The sequence below is a fragment of the Nanorana parkeri genome, unplaced genomic scaffold (assembly GCF_000935625.1).
Source record: "Nanorana parkeri isolate BGI_ZX_2015 unplaced genomic scaffold, ASM93562v1 scaffold837, whole genome shotgun sequence".
Classification (NCBI taxonomy): domain Eukaryota; kingdom Metazoa; phylum Chordata; class Amphibia; order Anura; family Dicroglossidae; genus Nanorana; species Nanorana parkeri.
This window is the reverse complement of record NW_017307105.1, coordinates 411,976-427,435: the sequence shown is the minus strand read 5'-3', so window position 1 is coordinate 427,435 and position 15,460 is coordinate 411,976. Positions and strand designations below refer to the sequence as shown.

The 15,460-nt window shown below is 40.8% G+C and overlaps 1 protein-coding gene across 1 annotated transcript in view; it reads left to right on the top strand.

Moving 5' to 3' along the window:
* PPP1R14D (protein phosphatase 1 regulatory inhibitor subunit 14D) overlaps nucleotides 1-7,030 on the top strand; it is an 18,835-nt gene extending 11,805 nt beyond the window's left edge. The window contains exons 2-4 of the mRNA XM_018565372.1: nucleotides 256-345; nucleotides 4,505-4,537; nucleotides 6,861-7,030. Of these exons, the coding sequence (XP_018420874.1) occupies nucleotides 256-345; nucleotides 4,505-4,537; nucleotides 6,861-6,929 (192 nt within the window). The 3' untranslated portion in view covers nucleotides 6,930-7,030. The remainder of the gene's footprint in view (nucleotides 1-255; nucleotides 346-4,504; nucleotides 4,538-6,860) is intronic.
* The last annotated feature ends 8,430 nt before the right edge of the window (nucleotides 7,031-15,460 follow it).

The window sequence follows — 15,460 nt, the reverse complement described above, 5'->3', positions numbered from 1 at the left end:
ACAAAAGGAAAATTGGAATTCAAGCAGAACTAAACTCCATGTATTCGAATGGTCACAAAACCCCAATGCAATGCCAGAAAAACAATAACTAGATAAGAAGTATCCTATTTCTTAGTTTCCGCATGCCTCTTATTGCTACTGCATGGGCACTTATTGTAATCTTTGCTCTTTGTGTGGACTCTTTTCACAATTCTAATCAGAGTTTGTTTTCAACATGATATTTAATTTTATTCCTAATATTTTGTCTTACAACAGGAGGGCCTGAGGGATGAAGCTGCAGAGCCAGAGATTGATATAGATGATCTTTTGGATCGTCCAACGGAAGAGCAAAAATGTAACCTTCAGGTACAGGCTATCAATTTGTATTTGTCAATTCAGCAAAGAATCACTATATTATTAACAGCACTGTGAAGTTAATTTATCTGAATGGTATTATTATATACTATTATCACTTAAAAAAAAGCACTTTCCAAGATCTACACCCAGGTGAGTGAGAGGCACATATGAAAGCGAGAGAGACATACAGGAGAGGAGGACACAGACAGAACGTAATAGGAAACTAAGAACAAACGGGTGGATTTCGAGGAGGAAAATCTTTTGTGTAGATTTTGAAGATACAAAATTTCTGCTGGACCTTTTTATGCATCTGTGGCTCCGCTACTCGAACTTTCTGGGGGTGACTGGAACTGGTCCTGTCCTCCTGGAACTGGATCCCTATATGACCTCTGATCCCTGGATTTGTTGCCGAGAATAGAACCCCCTGAAGAAGCTCATATGTGAAACGCGTAGGGGATCAATGGAGCGGCACAAATATGTATATGTAATATAATGAAGGATAAATGATTAATATTAGGAAATAGACAATTAATTATGTATGATCTATATGCAAGGAATTTAGGGATTCGATAATCATGTATATACTGTATATTAACTTCAATTTTAACTTTCATCATGGAGAAATTATTTTTATGAACTGAATAAATGTATACGATTTTCTAACCATCTGAGTCCTCTCTTAAGAAAATCCCACTACAACTTTTGTTGTTTATGTATATGTACATTATTATATACTAAATATTACGTTTCAATTAAACCTGTCACCAAATATATTGTAATAATCTTTGTTATTCTACTAAGATCAGCCAATCAGTGTCAGTAGAACCTATAGAAAGGAGCTTGCTCTGAATTCAGAGCAAGAACAGGCATGTCAAAGCTCTTAACAGAACTGAAGTCAAAACATTTGACTCAGCAGATTACATCCCTGGGGTTTTGGGTTCAAGAGCTCTATGTGCTCTGTGAAAAGGGAGTTCTTCCTCAGGGGAGTGGTTATGTAGGCCATTAAATATGTGCTGTAAGGTAGGAAAAAGATCTGGTGGGTCAGTAGCCTCTGATATTCTCCTCACCTTTATGTTTTTCTGTCTATTGGGGTTTTCCAAGTCATCAATGGACGTCATAGCAATGCTGATTCTGTGGTCATAATTTTTTCAATTTGTGCCAATGAGTTGCTAAAGTGGTGGTGAGAGCAGTATACAGTACTGTGTTTTAAGTGTGGATACCTATGTTTTGGTGATTTTAAATTGTGCTTTTAAAGTGCTCAGTTGCATCTTATATATATTTTCAAGTCTCTGCACATACCAGTCTAGATTATCTCTTGTGGATGATCTAATGTAGGAACATCGGTCCCAGGTCATATCTGCTGGTTCTCTTACAGAGGATTGAGACAACCTTTCTGACTTAGGGAGAGCAGATGTTTCAGGGCTGTCCCTGCCCATTACTGCAGAGGAGGATTTCAATGTGGTGTCTGCATCCGCCATGTTCTGCACCACACGGAGTGGTTGGGAGGGATGGAAAAAAATTCTGAATCTCTCCGTGGATCCTCGAACAGGTTCGTGAGGAGAGTTGAGGAAGAATCTCTTCTCTTATTCTTCAGGAGCAGTTTGGCTGAGATGAGGGTGAGGTATACAGAGATGTTTCAACCCTAGTACCTTTAAAAGTCAATAACCAGCGCTCCTATTTTGAGGCTGGGTATGGCTCAGACAGGATGTGGTACCTATAGCACTTTATTCTGGCCAGCTCCCACCACCCCACCGTCCAATGCTTCAGGAATCTTGGTTGTATACCTTTGGTGGAATCTTAACTAGTCATGCTTCTTAACCTTTTCTGATTGGGCACCCAATTTTGCTTCTGGAAACATCCACATTTCCATTTCGTAGCATGCTCAGGACTAAACTGATGTAGGAACGTCTTATGCCCCAACCTATGAAAATTGCATCACTAGGTTGAGGCTGTTTGATAATGGGATCCAAGAAAATCACCTACATTTGGATTACCCTGGTTATCTAACTTGGACTAAATGAATTATTGCCAGACTGAACTAGATTAATCCAGGCCTTTCATTCTCTAAGTAGAAATACATTGATATGTAAACTCTATTAGGCTCAGGTCCGTTTTTACTCATACCACACATTTAAGCATACAGGTAAATTGACTGACTAATTTTCATCTCTGTGGTCACGACCAATGATTCTTGGTTATAGAAACATAATGGGGGGAATTTATCAAAACTGGAGCAGACAAGAACTGGAGAAGCTATACATGGAAACCAATAAGCTTCTCTCTTCAGTTTGTTCTGTTGAGATTTGAAAATGAAAGAGAGAACTGAGTGGTTGCCATGCACATCTGCTCCAGTTTTGTCTGCCCCAGTTTTGATAAATTCCCCTCATTGTATATACCCTACATTTTCATAAAACATATCAAAATTATGGAAGTCTTACACAATGATACATAAAATGGCACAGGGCTTGTACGTAGTGGCTGAGCCTAACATACTATACATGGCTTGTTCTTCCAAATAATGGAGGAAGACTCCACACTGTAGGTTTAAAAGTCTTCATATGTTTATTTGTCCTCTCCACTAGTTTCTCTGTGGTCTATATGCATCTTAACATGCAGTTAAACCCAGTACCCAGTACGCAAGACTTTATGAAAATATCTTGCATATTTATTAGGAAATGTAATATGATCACATGTAGTTTGCCATTACTGTACAGTACAAAACAGCATCATGGGTAATTGTCATGGATCCGGACTCACGGGTATGAACTGGAGTCCGGTATGTGGACCCTTTCCACTACACTGGCAGGGACACTTAGAGAAAAGGGTCCAAGCAGTGTAGGCTGACGACTCCCAGAGCTGGAGTACAAGCAGGGAACATAGCAGGGGAACTGAATGAGGCAGTGAAAGTCAGCTTCAGCTGGAAGTTCAAATACAAGGCAGGGTGCTGCAATGCTGAGTAGGTGGCATGGGGTCCCCCAGGATGTGGAATCTAAGGGCCAGCCGGTATTCGACAGAGCTCCTGATGGTGGAGATGGGCTTGGCTGCGTGCTGACCCCAGGTCACAATCCCTAGGTCCACCCAACTCACCTAACATGTACAGGGTACGAATCAAAGGTTAGGGACAGGCTGAAGACTTCCAGGTACAAAGCGAAGCACAGGGTAGACTGTAGACAGGGATTTTCAAGGACAGAAGCAAAGCACAGGGTAGCCTGTAGACAGGAATTTCCCAGGAAAAAAGGGAAGCACAGGGAAGCCCGTAGACAGGGATTTCCAAGGACAAGCCAAAGGTTCGGTACACGGGAAAACTTCCAGGAATTCAGGGTAACTCACAAATGGGGGACTCGGCAACTAGCTTGGGAAAGCGTTGCTCGAGCCCTGTGCTGTTCGCTGCCCTGAGTTTAAATAGAGACAGGAAGAGGGAGGATCCACAGGATTGGCCACACACGGACTGCGCTGATTGGCTGAGAAGCTGTATAAGAAACAGCAGGAGAGGTCGGCCAACGCCTAAAGCTGCCAGACAGGTGCAAGTGTGAGTCAGGTTCAGAGCACATGCCTGAAGGACTACAAGCACCAGCACAGCCCTGCATGCCTGCAGAACCAGGGGTAAGAGGTATCTATATACTTGTAGGACTACAAGTAACAGCTCAGCTGCAAGCCAGCAGCTGAACTGTGACAGTATTAAATGCACATAAAGCAGGACATGTGTAACATTTTTATAAATATGTAGCAAAGAGCAGCTGGCTACTAACAGAGTTATCTCCATCGCACCCGATAAAGGCATCTTACCTTGCCTTTAGGAGTACTGTACCACTAATCAATGGTACCATGTTCAATGAGGGTAAAACACGTCGCCAGCACATACTTCTCTTCAATAATAAAGTTCCTTTATTTGTGCATTGTCTTTTGGCAATTGATTTTCGATTTTTATTATGCACCAATAAAGGAACTTTACTTTTTATACATGCTTATTATGAGTTACATAATGGAGGGTCAAAACGTTGCTTCAAGAGCAAACTGATGTTATTGTATAGTGATGTGGACTGGCCACTAGATGGTGTAGATACATGAATCAATATGCATGATTGAAACATATAAAAGGACCCTGCTGAAAGCATGACACAAAGAATATACTTTATATTTATATATATTTATATTTTTGTTTTCCCAGGACATCCTTCAAGAAAGTACCAGGCCTGCAGAAGTAAGTTATACCAATTTAAAAATGAACTCTATGAAGAGAAAAAAGGAGGAATTATGAATTCTATGCATCCAATCGATCCTCTAACTGTCAGAAAGGCTTTTTCATTCATGGAACATGAAGAAAACGAGGATTATGGTCATGGAATTTCTTTTATTTTGCTTTGGTTATCTGAAAGGGGATGCATAGTGTTTTTTTTCATATATTTTTGCTCTATTTATTTCAGTCAAGGGAAAATTTGTTAATAATATGTTTTGTTTATTTTGGGTCAGGTTATATAAATAATTACTTCTAAATATTTAATATTTACCCTTTCAGATAGTTTGTTTACTACTATACTGCGAATACAAATCTGAATAGCAGGATCCCAGTGCAGTTAAGTGTAACACTAATGTGGCCTTTCTTTAGAGAGCCCAGCTTTCACTGCACACATTAAAACATCAACGCACCCTGTAAAAAATGTTTATATGTAAAATAAGTATAATAATAAACAAAATAATAATATACAATATCAGTTCCTAAACCTTACAAAAAATTAAAATAAAATGCACCAAACCCACTAACATTTGTCCAGGTCCAGATCTGTTGCTCGATGCCTATACTAAATACATAAATATAGCAATAGTAGCTTGTGTGACAATACACAAATATAAACATACTGCTGTAGATGCCCAAATTATTCTTCTTGTAAATTTTAAAGTGGGTCTTTTCTACTCTATCTTTTAGGTTAAGTAGACCAGCAACAGATCCTTTTTGGTGTCCATGAGATGTCCCACTAACACTAGCACAGATGTGGCAAACTGGCATCAGCTTTTTAGTCATTGCGTGGTGGAGAACTCCATATACACCTAGAGTATATCTGTGTTCTGCAGCCTCTAATGGATTCTCTAAAAGAATATACAGAGAATTCTTGTAGGCTGGTGACAATAATAGTTGAGCTGAAACTTTATACCCTGTCACAATTGTGCAGAAAAATAACTTACCAAGGTTTCAGACAACAGTGGAGGCCCAGCAAAGGATAAAACCCTATGCCATTCTACCCAAAATGAGGAAATTGAGGCGGTTGCCTTTCAAGGTTTAACCACTTGCAGACCGGCCACTGTATATTTATATATATATACAGTATATGGCCAGTCCGATTGTTCCGGGACAACATAAGTGTAGATCCTCCCGTGAATGCCTGTGTGTGCGTGACTGCTGAAGCCGCTGTTCCCACTGTCATTAGATTGCTTTAGACACAGAGCTGATAGGCTCTGTGTCTTGTGATCACTGTGATTGGTTATTACAGTGATCCCAAACCCTCCCCTTCCTCTTACATCAGAGGCAGCGGAGAGTAAAGGGAGTAATGAATGAATGAGTCATCCATTCATTACTTACTAGTGAAAACAAGCTGTAGTAGCAGCAATAAATAAAGTTTCCAATAATTTGAACCCTTCCCCCTCTCCTGCTTCTGTTATCTGCATTCTGTTTCTGCTCTGATCTGCATATTAACCCTTCCCCTGCACATCTATACCTTAATCCCTTCATCTTCATCCTCCCACAGAATGTGACCTGTACATTAACCCATTCACCCCCTCCTCCCTCTCTCTATGATCTGTACATTTATTGTATCTTGCGCACTAGTACCAAGTTTTAACCCCCTCAATACCAACATGTGCCTTCAGTACCCAAAAATTGCAGCAACAAATCAGATCACCTTGGTGTCTAAAGGGCTAATTTCTGGGGTTTTCATACTATCCTGACATTTTTATTTGCTATGATTTATAAACGAATGTAAGAGAAACAGGCTTTTTTTCAAATGTTTTGGCCTTTTTTACTTTATATATATATATAAGTGAAAAAAATACCATCATTTGTTACATTGTTTTTCTCTCTTTGGACTACAGACTTTTTTTTCTTTTTTATATATATAAAAAAAAAACAGTTAAATACCACTAAAAGAAAGCTTTATTTGTCCCCCAAAAAATGATATAAAATTAATTTTGTTACAGTGTTGTGTGACGGAGTAATTCTCAGACAAACTTGCACAGCACTGAAAACTAAAAAATGGCCTGGTAATGAAGGGGGTATAACATGCCGGTACTGAACTGGTTAAATTGTGTCCTATGGTACAGTACATTGATTTGTATTAGGAAGAGGCTGTGACAAATCAGTCAGATTCACTACACAGTAGATTCTGTAAGCGCATTAAAATACATCAAATAGACAAGAAATAAAGTGAGGGAACTTTCATCTGAAAATAATTTCCACCTTTGTTGCTGCTCTCCACAGCTCATAAATGTTTAACATTTATCCCAGTTTCCTAGACTTTCATTTTTGTTTTCAGGAATTCACAAAGGAACTGTTAGCGCGATTGAAAGGACTGCGGAAACTTTCTGCCTTGCAACGCAAATGATGACCCCAAGAAACATTCTTCAGGAACCCATTGTGATACTGCCAAGACAAAGCAGTGATGCTGGATTCTTGGACTTATTTTCCATGGTCAACATTTCATTAGGACAGTTTGTAGTAATTAGTATATGAAAAAAGAGAAATGGAAAGATACTTTTTTATGTGGATTAGTCTTTGTGTACAGTGTTGGTTAGCGCTTCTGCCTAGCAGCCCTGGGGGTCCTCGGGGTACTCCGGTTTCCTCCCACACTCCAAAGACATGCTGGTATAACTTAGAGCTCCTCTCTAAGTTGGCCCTCTATGTATGCTTATGAGATAGAGACCTTAGATTGTAAGCTCCTTGAGGGTTGGGACTGATGTGAATGTGCAACTATGTAAAGTGCTTCGTACATTTCTTGGCACTATATAAATACCTGTAATAAATAAATGGCTATTAAGCAGGTAGGCATTGATTGGCAGCTCTGCAGATCCAAAAGATAGTGAAGGTGACTACTGTAGAAGCTGCATAAAAAGCCAACCGGCCTAGTTCTATTCCTTCAGCATATCCACCATGATGTCTCTGATGACCACTGCTGAGCTTCTATTATTCCAGTGCAGTCCTGTTTAATATGACATCATAGAGCCCTTTACAGTGGGTATAAATACATGTTGATGTTCAAATGATGAAAAATAGGATTGTGTATTAATTTTGATGTACAAAACACTAAATGCATGATACAGGCGGTCCCCGAGTTACATACATCCGACTCCTACTTACAAACGGAGGCTATTATTGTACAGCAGGGATAGTTCTAATGCTACATCCTAGTGTCTTATTTCGTGCAAAAAAAAAATAAGACACTGTCTTATTTTGGGGGAAACACGGTAGTACTGTACGTACATTACAGGAAGTTGGCTCTTGTTAGACGTGCAGACGAAGGGTGCCCGCCTCTTCTTCCGGGTCACTGTGAGGTTTTTACTGCTGTCTGTATCCTCATTAGAAAGATTTAATCTCACTTCCTGTCCTTGAGACAACTAGAAGTGAAAGGAAATCTACCTCTAGGAAGAGAAATTCACTCCTGCAAGAGTGATCATGGGAAAAAGGTGTCTTCACTGAAGCTTTTTCACCAATCCTTGTTTCCCCAACAACCCAACATTTTCAAAATCCAGTTGTCACAGGGACAGAAAGTGAGGTGAAATCTTCTGAACATGGGCACACACAGCAAAACAAACTTTACAGGGGGTTAACCCTTCCCTATGCTGTCCGAAAAAAAAAAAAAGTTTTTGGCAGGAAATTTACCTGCTCTAACTTACATACAAATTCAACTTAAGAACAAACCTATTGTAATGGATCCCCGCTTACTGCGCATGCGCCAGGTGCGCGTTCCCGCACTATTTGGGACCGCGCCATTCCACGCATGCGCAGAAGCGGTAAACTACCAGCATGGAAACGCACCATAGTGGCGCACAGGAAGTGACTCATAACAAGACATCACTTCCCCTATATAAGCTCAGCAACAGCACCAGCATGTTGCTGGATTATCATCAGCTATTCCTTGTTCCTGTGATTCGTGAAACTTGCCTGTTTCTTGTGACCCGGACTTCCTTGACTAACCTTAATTTCTGCCTGCCTTGACCTCGGAACTGTTGTTTGACTACTCTTTTGCCTAACCCTTTTTGTACCTGGATTGCCCGCTTGGATTTGACCTCGGCTCGTCTCTTCGGATTACGGCTTGCATGGTGCTCAACACCACTGGCACTCCTGCCACTTGTTGTCCTTCTGGTCCCCGTTCCCATCCCCAGAGTCCTCCAGGGCACAAGGTGCAAGGGAAGCCTCCTCTCACATCCGGTCTCCCATAAGGTACGTAACACCTACAGTCCCTATCTTGTTCGTGACCCGGGGTGAAGAGTTTGGAGAAGGCCGGAGACGTGAACAATCTAGGATAACATAGCTGAACTAGAAAGTGAGCTGAATTGGAGAATTTTTCCAAATCAACAATTTTGGCCTAGATTTTTCACTTCTTCGGCCTTCTCCTTCACCCTTTTGTGATCAACCCTGTAAAGCTGGTCATACACCTATAGGTTTTCAATCAGAAATGTACCCTCTTTCCATTCTAGCTCAAATACCCCATCAAGCACAGACAAATGTTGATTTCGATAATCGTTCATTAGCAATACTAACTCACCGAATTTCGCCAATCGACAGAACAGATTTTCATTTGCGCATGTGCACTGTTCTTGCTGCTATTTTTTCCGTATGAAAACACCACTAATCCATCGATTTCCGTTCGATTTGAAAAAGGTTTTCCAGCCTCACCCTTTGAGAAAATTCGGCACAGGAGTACAGTAAAAAAAATCATTGGGTTCCCATCAACTGATCGATTATCGTTCGAAAGACCATTTGTAGAGATTTCCGAAACAATAATGATAGGTGAATGGGCACCTTAAGTTAACAGCAGCTACTGTATGGACCCTGGAAGAGGAGGAAGATGCTGTTTGATCAATCTGCTTTATGCCTAATAGCTAATTAAAAATCAACATTAGAAAGAGAAAGTATCTAAACCCAAGGACAAACATATAATATATTGTAGCTTAGCAGCCCTTAGATGTGATAGGGTGACAACGCTTACTGTATTGTGTCTATGGAAGAGCAACATTGTCACTCTAGGGCAGGACTACATAAAATATTTACTCCCCTTTTCTGTTTAACATGGGGGACAGGGTTCTGTCGTTCTGTAGTCCAAAGAGAGAAAAACAATGTAACAAATGATGGTATTTTTTTCACTTATCAAACAGATATAACTAAATGTATTCCATGGAATATTAAACAGACCAAAGGGAGCAAAAAAGAGAAGCTCACTGATAGGGTTTACATACACTTTCATTTGTAGTTACATGCCCAATAGTATAGAGCGGGGTAGGCAACCCTGGCACTCCTGCTGGAGTAACACTACAAACCCCATCGTGGTTTTGCCTCTGAGAGTCATGCAACGCATTATGAGACTTGTACTGTCACAGCTGTTGAAGTGCCGCAGTGGCACACTCTGGGTTTAGACAATTACAGTTGCTTCCTTATAGCATTGATGTAGATAAAGTCAGATGATGTTAAATGAAGATTACCAAATTCTGGTATTTGCATCAACAGATTTTAGTACCATTGGTTTCTAAGTTTTTTGTGATATTGAACTTCACTCCAGGGTGGTTATTCAATACAGGGTTACGGGGAAAATGTATTATTACTAAAGTGTAGATGTCATTTTTTATTGTATTGGTCAAAGACAATGCAACATTGCGGTTTACATACTGTGAAATTTCTCACTGGAAGAATGAAATTTTTCTTCTGATGTCCTACCTCTGCTACTGTATTTTGTATAAGTATAATGAAGAAGTTGTATTAATATTGGAGTGAACTGTATCTCTGTGAGCGCTCTCCATTTTCACAATGTTTTAACAATTAAAGAGGAACTTTACCCTTATCTTTGATAAGGACAAAAAAATGTTTAGTAATGACAATTTACAAACAGATACTTCTAGGTAATTTTAGGCTTTTTATTTTTTGCATACCTTATTTTTCTTTTCCTCCCCATTCTTCTCACAGTGCCCGTTTACTTCTGGCAAATATGGCTAGGACACGTGACCATGCACATCATCTCAGGGGTGAAAAATGCCTTTCCCTGAGATTACAGATGAGATTTCCCAGCAATGTTCTGCTCATGTAACCTTCCCAGCAATGTTCTGCTCATGTAACCTTCCCTTGGGCACATTACATCTCAAATCCCCAAGAGGACCAGAAATTGGAAAAGCGATGCATGGAAGTAAAAGAAAAATATGTTTGTTACAAAATCATCTTACATTCATATTTGTATCAGCGTGCAGAGCTGCATGCTGAGGGGATTTTTAGTGAAAGGGGGCAAAAGTCCATTTTAACATGACACCAAGCCTCCACAGATGCTGAATACAGAGGCAGAGTAATAAGCAGATCACTTTGTTTTTTCCTACAATACTTCATACTATGTGTGCAGAAAACCAGACTTCCAACATAGCAGTAACATCCCTTCCTGTTAAATTTGACACATTTTCTAGGGAAAAGGGAATATAGTTGGGGAATATAGTTGCAAGAGCTGAAGTGGTTAAGGTTTTGCCCCCCTTGTTGTTAGATGGTCCTAAACACCATGGTCTCGTTACTGGCATTTATATAGTTCCATCAATATACACAGCGTTTACTTACTATTCATGCACAGAAGTCTCTGCCCTAAAGGAGCTTACAATCTAAGGTCCCTATGTCACATACATACATCCTGACCAATTACCCTACCACCATGTCACTGTTTGGCCAAAAATTTGCATCAGATTAGGGATGCACCGATACCGGTATTTCAATCGAGTATAAGTACTGATATTTTTTTTCCGGTACTCATCGATACCGAATACCAAGTGTCCGAAGTCCCATTCACGAAGCTAGGCAGCATGGAATGACTCGCCACCTGGCTTCCTGATTAGCCAGGAAGCCGGGCAGCGTGTAAAGACTCGCCACCCTGCTTCCCAATTAACAGGGAAGCTGTCCCCATGCTTCTCGTCCCTAGGTGACGAGAAAACATGGATGGGCTTTCTGGCCAATCAGGAAGCCAGGCGCTGTGTAATGACGCGGCGCCCGGGTTCCTGATTGGCCGGAAAGCCAGCTCCATGCTTCCTTTGTCACCTCATGTGTAATGACGCGCCGCCTGGCTTCCTGATTGGCCAGCTTCCGACCAATCAGGAAACAGGGCAGCGTGTCATTACCTGCTGCTCAGCATCCTGATTGGCTGGGAAGCCGGCTCCATGCTCCTTCGTTACAAGTGACGAGAGAGCATTAATGACGGCCAATTAGGAAGCCATGCAGCGTGTAATGACGCGCTGCCCGGCTTTCTGATACCACAAGTATCGGGCTAGGCATCGGAGCATTTGGACAAGTACTCGCCAAATACTCGGCACCGATGCTAGTATCGGTATCGGTGTATCCCTACTTCAGATAGACATGTAACCCTGCAAAAAATGTGTTTTGTTTTGGATCATTTCAGATTTTTATTTCTTTTTTTTTTCTGGTTGAACGACCATGCAGATTTGTTCACATTCGGGCACGTTAGAATTCGGAAATTCAAATGCATCCGAATGTGCAAATTGAAAAAAATTCGTATGAAGTTTGTTGAGAAGAATGGTGGCAGCAGAATTATAGCTGATTCAGCAGGAAACGGGTGAAATGTGATCAGTGTGTGATCATCTTAACCCCTCTCCATGTTTCCAAAACAAAAATGTAATTAAGTTTTAATGGGAGTTTATCTTTAGGAAACATACAAGTCACTGGCATAACTCAGAATTTCTTTCTCACCAAAACTGAATTCCTGAGTAATAAGTAGTATCCTTCCCTCCTGAGAATTCAGCCTCTCATACAGGAAATGTCTGATTTCTACTGGCAGAGAATGAAAAGACATTGAGAATGGTGAGCTTTTATCTGACAAACCTAAATAAAACAAAGTGGGACAAAGTACATGTAAATGCAGTGCGTCTGTGTGCAGGAATTGTTCATACCTGGCTGTGTACGTCATAGCTCTGAATAATGAATGTTTTTATCTATGTGACCTGCACTAATGACTCGGCCATACAGTATAACAGGCCTGATACTTGCCAAACCGGTCTGTGGGAACACTGTTTACGAAGATAGAGACGCGGCCTAACGAGGAGCAAGGAAAGCGAGAGCACCTGCTTGTATTTAATGCACTTCAAGCCTCAGACGTTACTGAAGCAGTTTTTATTAAAATGTCTATATATACCTTTAGGTAATTATAGCTTTTATAAGTCTCAGTCATGCTTTGTGCTAATGCTATGACTCATCAGACTATTAATGAGAACCTTTTATCTGTCACAGCAAGGGCTCTCTTTACCCAAGTCCTGAAAATGGTACCAGTCCTAGGGCAAAAGCAGATCAGGTAATACCTGTCCTGACAAGTCTTCTGTAAACCAGAATTGTCCAGCACAAAGTCTCCGGTCAGAATGTATAGTTTAGTTAGTTCCTCCAGGTAACAGCCATCAAGCATTCTTCTTGTCATGAGCATTAAATGGTTATATTTAAAACGCATTTGAAAGATAAGGGTTTATTAAAAAAATGTATGTGTCACAGTTTTTATGTTATGGCGCTACATACATTTGGTAATTTAAGCATGAAATGTAGCTGTTAGACATGTGCCATTTATTTTGTTCCCAATTAAAATTCCGGCAAATTTTCCAAAATTCGGACGTTCAGACATATCCGAATTTCCGAATCCCAATGCATGCGAATGTGGCCAAATTCGAATTTCCGTTTCCGAATCTCAGGTCCTGTCTGAATTTAATAAAAAAAGAAACTATTCGGTCATTCACTCGGCTGCCCTCGGCAGCATAGTGAATAGACCCCTAAATCTTCAGAATGTGACTTTTCTGGCCAATCAGATGTGTTTTTCAGTGTAATGCATCCGAATGGGGCTGAACATGAATTTTCGTTATGGCAACATGGGAGCCACATATATATTGTGTATATATATATAATATACATATAATACTACATAGTAATACTAATACCACAGAAAACCATATACAGATATTAATACTAAAACTGAATCTCCTAGACCCGAATGGCATTCGGATCCGAATTTCCAAATTGCATTCGGGAGTTAGCATATGTCCTCCCGTGACCCTTAAGAGAACTATGGGATGAAAAGGTTACCCCATAGTTCTCTTTTAATGTAAATAAAAGGACAAGAGTAAATAGACCTTAAATATCTGTAAGCTTTCTCATCAGATAGAGCATTGTTGGCTTCAGAGAGCTATGTAGTGCTATAGGTATCCATCTTACATCACCATAAAGACATTCAAAGCAATTACAAAAACAACACATACCACTCAACTCTAAAGAGACACTGTCACCTTGCCTACCCGGGGCAAAGTGACCATATCTATGCGCAGGTCCCCCTCCCCAACCCCCTTATACTTACCTTTCCTGCACTCCCTCGCCTCTTCTTCCTCTGTCACCGGTGTTGGTGACCAGGGGTAGCAGTGACATCCCTTTCCGGTCATATGACAGTGATTTGAAAGGTTACATGTTCCCCCATATCCATAAGGGCTAAGTAGTGGATGTGATGAATGATTTAAAGCAGCGGTGAAAGAAAAGTATGGTGCAGTACAAGTACAAGGGGACATTGTCTCTTTAAGAAACACCTGGCTGTCATGCTAACCCCCATTTTAATTGTTTGAATCTCTGACTTGGAATAAGTATGAAATTAAAGCGCCCAACAATGGCAAGTACTGTATTTGTTTCAGAAGAGTTTCATACAATTATACTGTAACATGAGGTTGGATTGCTGGCTTCTCTGTACCTTCCACTTTACAAATGAATTCCTTCTTCCCCACACTTGATGAGATAGACACGTTCTCTGAGTTTTATGGTACCCTCTTCATCCACCCTTCTCAATTAATGTTATGGCTGATACAAAATAAAACTGGGTGGGGGCAATATACATTCGTTCATTCAAGTCTTTCATGTCATTATGTGCTTTTTACAATTGTCTGTTGTTCAGAAATAATTACAGCACTCATTGTATTCATTAACAATTAAGACATAGTTGAGAATACAGAGCCCTTAGTGGTTGGGTTAATAAAATACAGCTGGAGCTTGTCATGCTGCTATTTACTATGACCTATAAAGACACACAAGGATCTGAACTGTAAAAAAGCATTACATACGGAAAAAAAAAACACAAAGTGATTGCATGGCATGGCATGAAAGTCAACTTTTTCATTTGGATAGGGCAGAAAATGGTCAGAACTAGGGATGCACCAATACCGATACCAGAATCAGTGCCGATACTGGCCATTTTCACAAGCACTCGGACTCATGAAAATGCAACGATACCAGCGCTTTAATTTTTCAAAATTGATTCAGCTGCCTGAGGTCCCATGCTGTGACGGTTGTTCCGGGTTGCGGGCCGCCTCGGGACGGCACAGTCTGCGCAGTCCGCCGTTCCTGTGTGGTGACGCGTCCTCGTTCTGCTCTGAGGAGAGGGGTTTCCCCTTCGCGCCTGCGCAGTGCGACTGTGCCGTCCCGAGGCGGCCCGCAACCCGGAACGACCGTCACACATGCTTGCTGGAGACCTTGCATGAGTCTTCTTGGGAACCACATGGCTCCTCCTCCTCCTTAGGCCTTCCACATCACCACCTCCTAAAACCCTCCGCCCAAGCATCGGGCCGGCACCCCGAAGCAGAGTGGCAGAACAGAGTATTAGCAAGTTCAAATACTATTATCCTGCATTGCTGTTTAATGTATTTATGGGATTTGTAGTCCTCTATAGCTGATGGTATTATTCTGCATTGGTGTATAATGTATTGCTGAGATTTGTAGTCCTCTATACCGGTGCTATTCTGCATTGGTGTATAATGTATTGCTGGGATTTGTAGTCCTCTATAGCCAGTGCTATTCTGCATTGCTGTATAATGTACTGCTGGGATTTGTAGAGCTCTATAGATGGTGCTATTCTGCATTGGTATATAA